This window comes from Panthera leo, chromosome E1, assembly GCF_018350215.1.
Source record: "Panthera leo isolate Ple1 chromosome E1, P.leo_Ple1_pat1.1, whole genome shotgun sequence".
Lineage (NCBI taxonomy): Eukaryota > Metazoa > Chordata > Mammalia > Carnivora > Felidae > Panthera > Panthera leo.
The window spans coordinates 23,728,072-23,742,779 of record NC_056692.1 but is presented as its reverse complement, the minus strand read 5'-3'; the positions used below and the strand labels follow the sequence as shown (position 1 = coordinate 23,742,779).

Genomic DNA, 14,708 nt, shown 5'->3' with positions numbered 1-14,708 from the left:
TAAAGAAAGCAAGCTAACAAAGAAAGACAAAAAGTAAGGTGCAGTCTTCAGTTGGGTTCAGCATACCTTAAGTACATATTTGACTCCCTCATAGATAAGTTCAACATCTACTGTATTCAGAAGCGTATGAGCAGGAAGAACTTGACCCCTGAAAGAACAACAATGTGAGACACATCTACTCCTAGAAAGTTCTAGAAGTTCATAAGGAAATCTCAAAGGTTATTAATTGTAGCACTTCCTAGAACATCAACACCAGAAGCAACCTAAAGGACCATCAGTAAGCAACTGATACATGAATTATGAAAAAGCCTTATAATGAAGTATTATACAGCCATCAAAAAGATGAAAACATTTATGTACTAATATGAACTACCCTCCAAATTATACCATTAAATGAAAAGGGTAAGTGAAATTGTGAACAGTTTCAGAGTATGCTACTATTTGTGTTTTTAAAAAACAGGGGGTTGAGGGGCTCCTGGGTGCCTCAGTTGGTTAAGCATCTGACTTCAGCTCAGGTCATGATCTCACAGTTTGTGAGTTCGAGCCCCATATTGGGCTCTGCTAACAGCGCGGAGCCTGCTTCAGATCCTGTCCCCCCTTTCTCTGCCCCTCCCCAGCTTACACATACTCTCTCTCTCTCAAAAATAAATAAACATTAAAAAAAATAGGGGGTGGGATGAAACAAATATTACGTGTATATGCTTATATATATTTATAATATGTCTGGAACATCACAGAAAAAACTGGTAACATGGGTTGACTACAGAGAAAAAAACTAGGTGGTCAAAGAACAGACCTAAGAAGGAAACTTTTCACTATCTACCTTTTTTGTGCCTTTTGAGTTTTGAACCATGTGAATATATTACTGGTTATTATAAATAAATAAAATTAAAACTTAAAAAAAGACAAATGCTCCACTACAATCAACCCTCATCTGCTCTTATCAACTGGGACTTCATTTGGGGTAGTAAAAGAAAAAAAAAAAGGCAATAGGCCATGGCTGGGTTCAGGGGAAAGGGAAGGACATTGCCAAGGAGGGAAATATTATCAAGAAAGATTTTTGACAACAGAAAAAGGGAGTGATAAAGCAAGTGAGGCAAGAGGTAAATAACTGATGAATCTGTGCAAATATACACAGGTTATTTGTACTATTCATGCCACTCTAAATCAAATTTTTTCAAAATACAGGTTTTAAAAATAAATAAAAAATAACTAGCATTAAAAAGGTGGAGGGAAGCTTGCAGAGGAGATTTTATGTGTGACACATTTGTACACTAGTAAGGAAACCATTTAACTAGATTAAAGATTGCATGTTGAGGAACATGAGATTGCATGTTGCAAAACTGGACTGGTAGAAAGGGGCCAAAGTATATAGGGAGTTGAAAGTCACACTGAAGGATTTAGATTTAATACACAAGGGTAATGTGAGCTGCTGAAGGTTTTAGTGCATGAAAGCAACACAATGAAAGATATTTATCATTAAGACTTGAATAACTGCAATCTCAGTTCAATTGTGACAATTTTGTTTCTCCCTTTCAGACACCTTAAAAGAAAGCTGATAGAAGTCTAATAACATAGAAGGAAACAGTGCCTATGATTAAAGTGCTTTAAAATGATTAGCCCCTTGGACCATTCCTCCAGGGACTCAAAGGCAGAGCCTCATGTCCAGAGCCAGAGTTAGAAATTAGTTGAGCTCCATACAGTCTGATTCTCTACTTGAAAGACTCATGAGGTCATCCTGAATATCAGCCTCAATTACAAATTCCTGAAAGGTGTTGCAGGTAATATATGAAATATTTAGGGTTCAATGCTAGTGGGAAATACCAGATTTTCATCCCTGGGCGGGGTGGGGGGGGGGGGATTTGGAAACATTTGATACTTGTACAGGAGAGAATGCTTACTTCAGCTGGATTTGTTTTTAAAAAGCAACCCATTCTAACTCTGGATAAGTTAATTCCTAAAATCTGAAGTTAGAGTCCCAAAATAATTTGCCATGAAAACTCCCACAACTTTTCTCGCCCTCGCCTCCATCGTCACTGAATAATAGGTACCACTCACAAGCTGCCAGGGATAGAGAGAAGAATAAATGGATTTTTGAACCAGGACCACTGGTTGGCTTGCCTATGAGAAACAAAACCTACCTTTCTAAGGAATGAAGGAAGTTAGAGATGCTATTCCGTAGGCTCACATCTGCCACGTGGAGAGCCCCACACACAACTCCCAACATGGTATCAGGTCGCTCTGCCTGAAAGAAAGAAAAAGAGGGCAGGTCAAAAGCATAGTCACTTGGCACCATGGCCCCTCAATTTAAATCAGATCCAAATTTGCTGTGAAGAAACAGCTAGCATTGAGGATCTACAACCTTATTGTTCAACTGATATTTGAGATAAAAACACGTTTTACTTTTAGAATTTGAATAGAGACTTCAATGAATTAGAGATGAAAAACATCTTTCTCTATACTCTCCCTAAGATTTCCACTGAACCAATCAAAGAAGAGCTCAAAAACAAGATTTTGTCATAAATAAATTCAAGGGGTGCCTGGGTGGCTTAGTCGGTTAAGCATCCAACTCTTAATGTCAGCTCAGGTCATGATCTCACAGTTTGTGAGATGGAGCTCGTGTTGGCTCTGTGCTGACAACACAGAGCCTGCTTGGGATTCTCTCTCTCCTGGTCTCTCTCTCTCTCAAAATAAATCAACAAATCCATTCAAAAAGGTACAAGTATCTGGCTACTGATAATCTCAAAGAAAAATGGTATATAATCAAAATTTGGACCTTCAGATAATTTAGATGCATCTAATGATTCTATACAAAATCTTATTTAGAATAGCCCAGTGACTCAGGAACAAAGGGTAACTGCTGATTTAAATGAGACCCCTCTCATCAGCACTTGGTAGATGTATATAAGTGGGTAACTCTGAAGCAGACTTAACATCAAATGAGGACAGACATATTTCAATCTCTAGACGCTTCTCCTCAAATATATTTTAGGAAATAATACTAGAACACGTAAAGTGACTGTGTAACACAAGCACAAGAACTCTGATGGTGCTGAAATTGCACTGACTCCTGGATTTTACCAAGTAGATCAACAATCACTTACATTAGAATCAAATAAATTTTCTCTAGTGACATGGACTGATCACACCACAACCCTATAAAAACCCAATCCCAAAAGTTGTATGGCAAGTGGGGAAATACACACCTGTACTTTTTCTGCTATCAGTCTGTCTAGCCAGCCAGTGTCAATTCTATTCAGCTGAAAACTCTCAGTCTCCAGCAATTTGATGAGGTATTCAACTGTAGTTCGAAAGTCACCCCGAATAGATAGTTCCTTCAAAGCCACCACCATGTTTCTGGGAGAAGAACAGAAGCAGATCTGTTTCAGCAATGAGTGTTTTAGTGTTTTTCAATCATTTTAAAGAATCTTTCAATTCTTCTGGAGTCTTAGGAGGGAGGAGAGAGACAGTTCCACAAACAAATGACGGTGCACATGTTACTTGTGTTCATTCACGTGCATTCCAGACAGGACTTTGTAAGTCAGTAAACTTACAAAGTTTGGATTGATATTACCATAAAAGCATCAGCATATCACCTTTCACTATGTAGAGTACAGAAAAAACTATGTGCAAACCACCCTCAGTTTTCACTTACTGAGTTTCCACCATTCTATTCATTTATTGCTAGCTAACTAGGATTAGGGCATAATTCTCCCCTCCTTATACCTTATTTATTTTATTAAAGTATATTTGACACAGAATAAAATATACTTAAGTATATAGTTCAATACATTTTTTCTAATGCTAATACCTTCATGAGGTTTCCATACAACGAGACAATAGGCTGGGTACAGTCAGGTAACAGCCTGACCCTGCATGTGAGAGGTTTTTTTTTAAGCTGCATTTTAGACATCTGTGGAAGGAATTGCTCATTACTTTTGTTACTTCCCAATTAGGTGCAAAATGATCTAATTAGAAAAAATTTTTTTAATGTTTGTTTATTTCTGAGACAGAGAGAAACAAAGCATGAATGGGGGAGGGGCAGAGAGAGCGGGAGACACAGAATATGAAGCAGGATCCAGGCTCTGAGCTGTCAGCACAGAGCCCGATGCGGGGCTTGAACCCACAAACCGTGAGATCATGACCTGAGCTGAAGTCGGTCGCTCAACCGACTGAGCCACCCAGGCGGCCTAAAAAATGATCTAATTTTAACAAAATTTCAAATACTGTGAGTCGTTTCCTGTACCTTTCTGCCCAGTGCCTATCTCGCAAAGGGCAGGTCCTTACTTCAACAAATATTTAATTTGTTGTTAATTAGGTATCTCACAGACTCAAGACACATACTAGACTCATAAGGGAGAGAGAATATAGATACAATAACTGCTTTCAAAATATATGGCAGAATATCATAAATACCAGTAGAAATACAAGCAAAATGCTGGACTAGTTTTAAGAAGGGAGAAAATCCACCTCCCTATGGTTTCATGAGGCACGTGGAATCCGACATGGGATAAAAGTATAGGTGGAGTTAGGACAGTGATAGGAATATCATCCCAATGGTCCAGGCATTCCCTCAGCCTAAACCATTTTTCTGTTTTCCACCTCCATCCTCCTCTTTACACCCTCTTGGCCTGGTTTATTCCTATATGCTTCTTAACCGTCTAGATGTCACTTCTTTCTGGGAAACCGTCCCTGGTCTCCCCAGACTGAGTTAGCTGACTCAGCTATATGTTCCTATAACGCATTTATGTAACCCCACTATTATAGACAGCACTTGCTACATTGAGTTTAGTTGCTTATTGCCTGTCTTCTTGTGGATTGTAACATCCCATTCGAACACAGACTCTATTTGTGTCTTCATTATATTGCCATCACCAACAGATATTAAGAAAATATCTGATAAATGTAATGAATGAATGAATGGACACAGGAAATGGCAAAAACAAAGGGAAAGAGGGACAAAAACATGGGTTGTGTTCAGGGTACATTAGGATTGAGGTATGAGGACAGGAACTAGTGACAAAGCCATTTATTCAACAAATATTTACTAAACACTATGTTCAGGGGATACAGCAGCAATAAGATAAACATGGCCCTGTTCTCATGGTATTTAGATGACCATCTATGGGAAATAATGCTGAAATGGGGATTGAGGCTATTCTGGAAAATAAGAATATGCACACCAAGCTGAAGAATATAGATCTAATGTTATGCAGAAAGAAGAAACAAACTGAGCTGAAGAATGAACTTCTGGCATGTTGTCAAGAAGCAAGTTTATTATAAAGACCATATTTTTAATATGCTAGAAGTTAACCTAGTTAGCTTCACACCATAGAGAAATGTACAGAGCAGGTCAGGAGGTAAGGAGCAAAGGCTTCTGAACCAGATTAGAGGACATGTGCTATAGAAAATACTCAGTGGTCTCCGTAATCAAGACTTTAAACCTAAATACCAATAGAGGCCACTCTGGGAATGTAAATGAGTGAGGCAGAATGGATGGGGGCTGGGTGAGAGAGTTCATGTTTCCTCTAAAAGCAGCAGCCACACAAAGCTTCAGTAAACTTTTGCCAAGTGGAATATAAAACCAGTGTTGTCATTATCATCCCATTTTTAAGAGAAGGCAGAAATCCATATATTTATTTCAATCTCCCAATTTTTAAATATTGGCAATTTTTTTAAAAATTAACACTCTGCAAGCCAATAAAAACACATCTGTGGCTGTGACTAGTTGGAAAGCCACCAATTTTACAAGTTCTAGTGTAAGCTTTCTTTACTTTGGTAAAGCAGAATATAGCTGCAAAAGAAAAAGTCATCTTTATAGCAGACAATTTTTCTGGTAGTATTGCTTTAATTTTGAAAAACTTTACTTATAGTTTTGAATAAATGGGAAGAACTGTAGAAGACAAAATAGAGAAAAATTAAGAGTTCCCTACTTCTGTATACACATTATTAAAAAGCTGATATTATTAATAAGTATCTATTGACTACTCAGCCTATGGATGGATACAGATCGAAGGTCAAGGAAATGGTTATAAACATAGGTGGTTCAAGAAAATATACCATTAAAAAATAGAAAGAACTAAGGCACCTGGGTGGCTCAGACGGTTAAGTGTCTGACTTCAGCTCAGGTCATGATCTCACAGTTTATAAGTCTGAGCTGCATATCAGGCTCTGTGCTGATAGTGTGGAGCCTGGAGCCTGTTTCATATTCTGTGTCTCCATCTCTCTCTGCCCCTCCCCCACTCACGTTCTGTCTCTCTCTCTCTCAAAAATAAACATTAAAAAAAAAATAGAAAGAACTAGTTCAATTTTGATACTCTAAAATATCTGAAGTGTTACAATTACTTCCTAGAGCCCTACGTTTTAGGAAAGCAGAATTGCTTGTAGTATTTTTTAATGTTTAATTAACAATATAATAAATAAAAATTAATGTTTAATATTTATGTTTAATAGAATATTAATAACTTATGACATAGCAGTCATATGTGTATAAGTTATGTGTATATGTCATAGCACACTAAGGTCTCATAAACAATGTGGATAGTTCCCTTATACAGTTTTTACATAACAAGCAGTTTGACTTTATTATTAAAAAAAAAAAAATTGGCAGGGGCTGTGTGCCTGGGTGGCTTAGTTGGTTAAAAGTCAGACTTCAGGGCGCCTGGGTGGCTTAGTCGGCTGAGCGTCCGACTTCGGCTCAGGTCACGATCTCACTGTCCGTGAGTTTGGGCCCCGCGTCAGGCTCTGTGCTGACAGCTCAGAGCCTGGAGCCCACTTGGGATCCTGTGTCTCCCTCTGTCTCTCGCATTGTCTCAAAAAATAAACATTAAAAAAATAATAATAAAAAAAAAAAAAGTCAGACTTCAGTTCAGGTCATAATCTCACAGTTCATTGACTCGAGCCCCGTGTCAGGCTCTCTGTGCTAACTGTGGAAGCCTACTTGGGATTCTCTCTCTTTCCCTCTCTCTTTCTGCCCTCCCTTGCTCACACTTTCTCCCTCTCTCAAAAATAAATGAATAAACTTTTTAAAAAAGTAAAATATATATATGTTTATTAAAAAAAATTTTTTTTGAGAGAGAAAGAGCAGGGGAGGGGCAGAGGGAGAAAGAGAGAATCTTAAACAGGCTTCATGCTCAATTGGCCATGAGATCAAGACCTGAGCCAAAAATCAAGACCCTTAACCGACTGAGCCACCCAGGGACCCTTAACTTTATTATTTTAAATGACTGTAGGACATTTACAGCCATACCTTTATTTTGATGACAAACAGCAGATCCCACCTATGATTTTATATGATACCAAACTCTTGGTCAAGAATCTACCTCCCCCACCAAAACAATGTTTCTGTGGAAAAATATGATTTCTTTAAAGCAATCAATTTTATAAACTTATCAAAAATATTTAAAGTAAGAATACTTGAAAAGACTCAGAACAAACAGAAAAACATCTGCCAAACACTGCATAATTTAACAAAACATGAACGCAAGTACAACTGAAGATATATTTCCTCCAAAACAGTATCAGTACTTCTGTAGCAGACAATTTCCATTCCCATGATCACACATTCACTGAAGATTAGAACAAATTTATTTTTTTTAATGCAATCAAATGTTATTATACTCACGAAATTGCTTCCTCTCTGTTTTCTCCCCAGGAGAAGCAGTGACCAAACTGAGAATCAGCAAATTCGTGAAGGCCCCCTGCAGCAGCAACACTGAAATAACCCCAAACATTCTTATTGCTACGGAAATTCAGTTCCTGAACTGTTCCTGAGCTGGGCTTAAAACCCTGTTAGAGAATGAAGAATATGAGAAACCATATTATACTTCCAAGGAAGAGAACATACTGTTCACTCTTCATTCACTGTTTAGACTCTGTGTTAATCATACACAAAAGCAGAAATGATGCACAAAAATCAGAAAGGCTTGAGAGCCAACATCCAGTGCTACCCACCCAATAAGGACTCCATAATGACTAAAGTTGGATTAAATGGCCAAGGGAGCAGTGATCACTTATTTGTCTGCTCTGATGAGACTTCTATAAATTTCCATCTCCAGAGGAAGTCACAAGATAGAAAAAAAAAAAAAAGTATAAACCTTTTAAGTGATGGGTTACCTCATCTGGATTTTCACTAGTGATCCGAGCAGCAATAACATGGCCCCTTGGGCAAGGAACATGAGCAGAATTTTCAAAATCAATGGGAGCATCACCCCAGGGAGATACTCCATACATCATACGAATATCCTTGATTCTATACAGAGGGATCCCCATGGCAATCTGAAAGGAAACATATCACTCATTTTTCACAGTTACTTTCCTTAAAATGTGGAGGCTATCAGATTACCTACAAGATTTTTCATTTTAGTAAGCTTCACCTAAAATACTCTATTTCTATTGTAACCTGTATTCTACAATAATCGAATAGGTAACTCTAAGTTGTGTGTGTGTGTCTATTGCATTTCTCCATTAAAGGAGCAGAATTAAAATATATATAGGAAGAGTTCGTGTAAGTGCCTATCCAAGAAGTTCAGACAGCTAGAAAGTCCTAACTGTGTCATAATTACTTCATAATTATTCACACAAACCACTGGAGGAAGTAAATAAATCTTTGGTCCTTAATGGAAACCCAGAAGGAGCTCCCAATGTGGGCAAAGAACATATTAGATACAAATAATATCAGACCTCATCATTAGCCATTAATTACTGCTTCGCCCACGCTTGTTTCCTGGGATGAGTGGAGAAAACATTATTGACAGCTAGCACTTTGAATATTATAAAAGTAATGTGCTGCCATAGTCTTGCCAGGAGAAACTACAACCACCACTCTGATGTGGAATTGCTTTAATATAGAACATGAGTAATAAGGAGTAGAGGACAATTACAAGGGTTTTTTCCAATTAAAATAATCAAATAAAGCATATTATTTTTAAAGTTTCTTTCTAAACTATGACAGTTTCTATCACATGTGTCTGGCTAAAAAATATGATAGTATTACTAGATTTGTACCCCATCAGGAAAGCCAACCCACACATCACAACCCATATAGCACGAGATGAACATTAGATGAGACTCAGATAGGAGGTGCTTCTCTTTATCAGACACCAGTTAAACCAGTTTCTCAGGCATCTCTGACATTCAGAACTTCTCTAGGCAACTCTCTCAGCCAAGATCAGGGTGACTCACCTGGAGTTGCGCTGCAGGGAGGTTGACATCAGCCACCATCTCTGTACAAGGGTGCTCCACCTGTAGCCGAGGGTTCAGTTCCAGAAAGTAGAAGCTTCCATCCTGGCTGTAGAGGTATTCGACAGTCCCTGCACTCACATAACCAACCATTTTGGCAAGTTTCACCGCACACTCAAAGAAGAAATACAAGTCAACATGAGTGTCTCACCTTGACCAGCTGGTGGACCCTACAGCCTCTCCCTGACTCAAATATCCACTGTTTACAAGAGCCACCAAAGGTCTTTAGCCACATGAGAGTAAATTTCACTCTCTCTGATTATTACACAAGGTGCCTAGACATGGGTGCCAAACTCAACCCAGAGTCGGGGGAGAACTGTTTTTCACCTGGCATCATAGGCAACCTCACCCTATCAGTATAAGTATATACAGGCAATAAAACATTGTGACAGACTATTCAGTGTGCCCTGGTTTGTAGTATTCCTGGTCATCTTCCTAGAAACATGGCTGTCCAGCTAAAGACTATACTCTTCAACCTCTCTTTAGCTAGTGACTCAGTTTTGACATATATAATGTCAGCATTAGTGAGTAATATGCATAAGCACTGAATCGGGTTTTGGAAATGAAACTACTTGTCCTTCTATTCCTAGCTTTTCCCCTTCTGTGGACTGGAATGTAATCATGATAGTTCACACCAGTTTCCACCATGCAGATGAGAACACACTAAGAATGGCAGAACAAAACAGAAAGAACCTGAATTGCAAGATGGCCTCAGGAAGCAGAACCGTCCTACTAACCCTGGAGAGCTTACCTCAGATTATGAGAGGAAGGAAAAATAAACTTCTATCTCATCTAAGTCATTGTATTTTTTGGATCTCTTTTTTAAACAGCTTAACCTGTATACTAATCCATACAGAAATTATAAAATTCAGATAATGCTACTATTTAGAAAAATTAAAACATGGGGATGCTACCTTAGCAAAAGAGTAGTGGGTAGCAAGGAAACAAATATTGCAGACTAAAAAGGTTGTGGTCTCACTGTTAGGCATAACAAAACACTTGATAAACTGTCTTCTACAATAACTTGGAACACTGACAACACATGAAGTCTAAGAAAAATAGTTAGAAAAAGTCAGAATGTGAAAAAAATCAACTACTTTTATATCCCCAAACCAGATTAGATTCTCACCCTGAAGCAACCCGGTATCAAAGATTCACTATTAGAGGAAAAGTTACTATCTCCAGAAATCTTAGGGTGCGGTTACTCTTACCTAAAGCTGACTGGAAGCACACAGTCCAGAAACTAGATTTTGAAGGTACTGTATTTCTGAACACACCACAAACCTGGCCTTGAAAAGCCTGTGATTGATAACTAGAGTAATATTTGTGGCTCTCCTCTTGCACCAACTCTGCCAAAGAAGGCATAGTCTCCAAAGGCCAATCACAGAGAAACCTCAATGAGGAAGAACTTTGCAGGGAACAAAGACAGGTATTTCAGGGATGATGGATAAGGGATTTACTTCCAGACAGCAGAACCAGAGGCAGCCAGGGGGCTAACTGAGGTATTACTCTAATACAAGGCAGGAAATCATCATAATTCCTGTCTAGAAGGATTTGATAACTGCTATGGACAAGTGATTATGTATATTTTTTATCTTTTTTCCAAGTGGGACTTATCCTGCTCATATTCCACCACTGTATATTGTGTATATGCTACAGGGAAGAATAATAAGGGGTACACAACTTGAATTTTAGATCATTGGCCCATGAAAAACCACATGAACATTTAATGGCGAGAACTGTACATTTCTTAGAGATCCTGGACTCTGGGCTGAATGTAGTAATTGGATGGGACTTTGGGCTGATTTTGTTGGGGAAAGACTAAATATGTTCTAAGAGTGAGAAAAAGGGTGTGAAAGGATAACGGGTAGCCAGAGGAGCAGACTGAGGCAGATTATTAAATGCTCTCCAGTGATTTTTCTTTGTATCATTTAGTAACAGAATCTCCTGAATTTCAGCTGAGTATATGGCCACCCAGTTAGTGACCACAATTCCTGACACCCCCTACAGGTAGGTGTGATTGTGTAACTGAATTTTGTCCAATGGGATATGAGCAGAATATGGGTAACTTCTGAATCACATTTTTACATGCCTGCCCTCTAAGTCCTTTCTTTCCCCCTCCCACAAGCTACAATATGAACATAATCTTATGAAGAAGCTTTAATCATGAAGATAATGACACCCTAGGGCAAGTGTTGGCAAACATTTTCATTAAAGGACCAAATAATAATTATTTTCAGCTTTGTGGGCTATAACATAAATAAATTAATGTGGCTGAGATCCAATAAATTTTTATTTACAAAAAAAGTTAACAGGTTATGGGACGCCTGGATGGCTCAATTGTTTAAGTGTCTGACTCCTGATTTTGGCTCAGGTCATGATCTTGCAGTTCATGGGATCGAGCCCCATGTCCGGCTCCATGCTGACAGTGAGGAGCCTGCTTGGGATTCTCTCTGCCCCTCCCCCATTTGTTCTCTCTCTCCTCCCACCCCTGCCTCCTCTCAAAATAAATATGCATTAAAAAAAAGTTGGCAGGTTGGATTTGGCTTGCTCACCAAGGGAGTTTGCTCACCCCTTTCCTAGTGAACAACACAGCAGTAAGAATGGATCCCTGGTACCAACTCATCTCTCAATGATGGTAGAGAGAGAAAGACAATTTACACCTTGTTTAAGTCACTGTATTTGAGTGTACCTGAGTGGCTCAGTCGGTTAAGCATCAGACTCTTGATTTCGGCTTGGGTCATGATCTCACAGTCATGTGACTGAGCCCCCTGCTTAGGATTCTCTCTCTCCCTCTGCCCCTACCTGCCCCCTACCTTTTTCTCTCTCAAAAACAAAACAAAAAAAGGCCACTGTATTTTGGAGGCCTCCTTATCATAGCAGTTAAAGAAAAATTCTTAATTAATGCATACACATGTAGGAATTAAACTTCCAAAACAGAAGACCATATATTTAGCTTGTTTGGAATTCAGGAAAAAAGAGATGGAAAATATATTTCCAATAAGATGAAGACTCAGTCACTATTCCAGAAAAGACCATGTTCAGACCCCTAAACTACAACCGTTTCCAAGAAACCTTGCAAGACTGTTGAGAATTCTTTTCTACACAAAAATATAGAATATATAAACTTTAAGATGCTCAGAAGACCTTTTAAGAGATAATGGATCTGAAAAAAGACATCTGAAGACTCAAAGATAATCAACTAGAAAATGGAACTACCTGCTTATCAGGAGGTTGCTTAAAAAAAAAAAATTCACTGTCCCCAATCATTTCTCTTTTTTACCCATACTCGAAACAGTACACTCATTTTTATCAAAAGTGTTAACTAATTTAGAGCCGGAAATGTTTAGAGGGAGAAGAGTAGGATTATTTTTCCTCTAGGACAAGGATATAATCTTAGCAATTATCTAGAACCACTTGAAATTCCACTATACTCAGGTGTATGAATTGAATGAGCAGGAGTCCTATGAACTGAATGAGTAGTAGTTCTGTGTAAGAAAACAAAAATTACAGCTTTTCATATACACACCTGTTCCATATGTTCGAATACTGCTGGAGTAGCAATAGCAGCTGGTGCTTCTTCAATAATCTTCTGATGCCTGCGCTGCACAGAGCAGTCACGACCAAACAGAGAGATAGCATTGCCATACTGATCTGCTAAAATCTGTACCTCCAGATGACGGGATTGTTTGGCTAGTCTCATCACAAATATAGGAGATCCAGGGACTTCAGCTTGAACCTATATTAGAAGAGGAAATAAAACAAATTCTTAAGTGGTAAGCACTTCAATTTCAACAGGCAGATGCCTAGAAGTGTCAGGGACCATGTTAATTAGCAGGAATACAAAAAAAGAATAAAATATAGTTCATGCCCTCACCTATTAAGATGTTGAATTCTTAGTTATATAACCAATATTAATAGATGACTATGAAACATATGAACACCCAATGTGTTACAAAAGTGAAAAACAAAATAGTCTGAAAAGACACACACACAAATCCCACAAAAGGGTAAAATACTGCCATCAACTCCAGACAGCCAAATGTACAACTGGCTCCAGACTAGATGCTTTCTTGGTTCACATCACGTCACAGAGGGTGTTGTAGTTGAAGGATTTTGATCTTCAGTTTTGAAGCATAATGCCACTAGATACAAAATTCTACACTGGCGGTTACCTTCTTTCAGCACTTTAAAGACAATCCAATGTTTTCTGGCTTCCACTGTTTCTACTGAGATGTCCACTATCAATCATTACTCCTCTGAAAGCAATCTTTTTCCGGCTGCTTTAATATTTTCTCTTTTTCTCTCTCTCTTTTTTTTAGGGGATTGAGGTAGCAGATTTACTCTGATAATCTTAGATGTGGTTTTCTCTGTATTTGTGCTGTGGGACTCATAGTACTTTTTTAATCTGTGCTTAGTAACTTTTATGTAACTTCAGGATACTTCTTAACCATTATCTCTTCAAATATCGTTTCTGCTCCATGATTTCTTCAAATATTGCTTCTGTTCCATTCTCTCTCATTTCTGAGATTCCAAGTGCATGATATTAGATCATCTCACTGTATCCCATATGTCTTTTATGCTGTTTTGCTATGTAGCAAGTCACCCCAAAACTCAGTGGGTTACTTAGGACAGCAACTGTTTCATTTGCTCACGATACTGTCCTCATCTGGGCAGTTGTTCTTCTGCTCTTGCCTGGGGTCATTTGTGCATATCATCATCTGGTAGTTCAAGTGGGGCTGAATGGTCTCACTCAAATGTCGGGTGACTTGTGGTGACTGTTGGCAGGTAGGTCAAGGGAGCCTCGACTGGAACAGCTTATTTATAGCATGTGGCCTCGCATTCTCCAATGTGCTAGATCAGGCTTCTTCAATGCAGTGTTCCAAGACGGTGAGGGCAGAAGCTCCAAGGCTTCACAAGCCCTAGGCTCTAGAACTTACACAACACCACTTTTGCCACATTCTAATGGTTTAAGCAAGCCACAGGGCCAGCTAAGACTCAAGGGGTGGAAAAAGAGATGCCACCTCTTGATGAGAGGAAAGGCAATCACATTGCAAAAGGATACATACAAGGATGGGAGGAGTTATTGCGGCCATGTCTGCAAACAATCTACTATGGTCCACCCTCTGGCCACAATAATTCATAGACCTCCCACATGCAAAATAGACTCACCCCCTCCCAAGACCCCCAAAGTCATCCAATCATGGCATCAGGCTTGACGTCCATTTTCTCATGAATCATGTCCAGATGCGAATAAGACTCCTTGGGTGCAGCTCCTCAGGTGCAATTTCTCTTGATCCAACGATCTGGGAACTAAAAAGACAAGTTATCTGCCCCAACACCCCCACTATTTAATGATGAGATGGGGAAAGGATAACCATAAAGGATAATCCTGTTCAAAGAAGAGAGGATGGGAAGTACACAGTGGTCACTGTTCCATAGCAACTCTGAAGTCCAGATGGGTACAT

General features: G+C 38.8%; 1 protein-coding gene across 8 annotated transcripts in view; it reads right to left on the bottom strand.

Moving 5' to 3' along the window:
• The window catches only part of ACACA (acetyl-CoA carboxylase alpha), a 277,010-nt gene that overhangs the window by 158,488 nt on the left and 103,814 nt on the right, over window positions 1-14,708 (bottom strand). For all 8 annotated transcript variants that reach the window (XM_042917229.1, XM_042917232.1, XM_042917230.1 and 5 more), the window contains 7 exons: window positions 12,770-12,979; window positions 9,184-9,354; window positions 8,116-8,277; window positions 7,625-7,788; window positions 3,207-3,357; window positions 2,142-2,245; window positions 67-148 (listed from right to left, as the gene is read on the bottom strand). In XM_042917229.1, coding sequence (XP_042773163.1) covers window positions 67-148; window positions 2,142-2,245; window positions 3,207-3,357; window positions 7,625-7,788; window positions 8,116-8,277; window positions 9,184-9,354; window positions 12,770-12,979 — 1,044 coding nt within the window. The remainder of the gene's footprint in view (window positions 1-66; window positions 149-2,141; window positions 2,246-3,206; window positions 3,358-7,624; window positions 7,789-8,115; window positions 8,278-9,183; window positions 9,355-12,769; window positions 12,980-14,708) is intronic.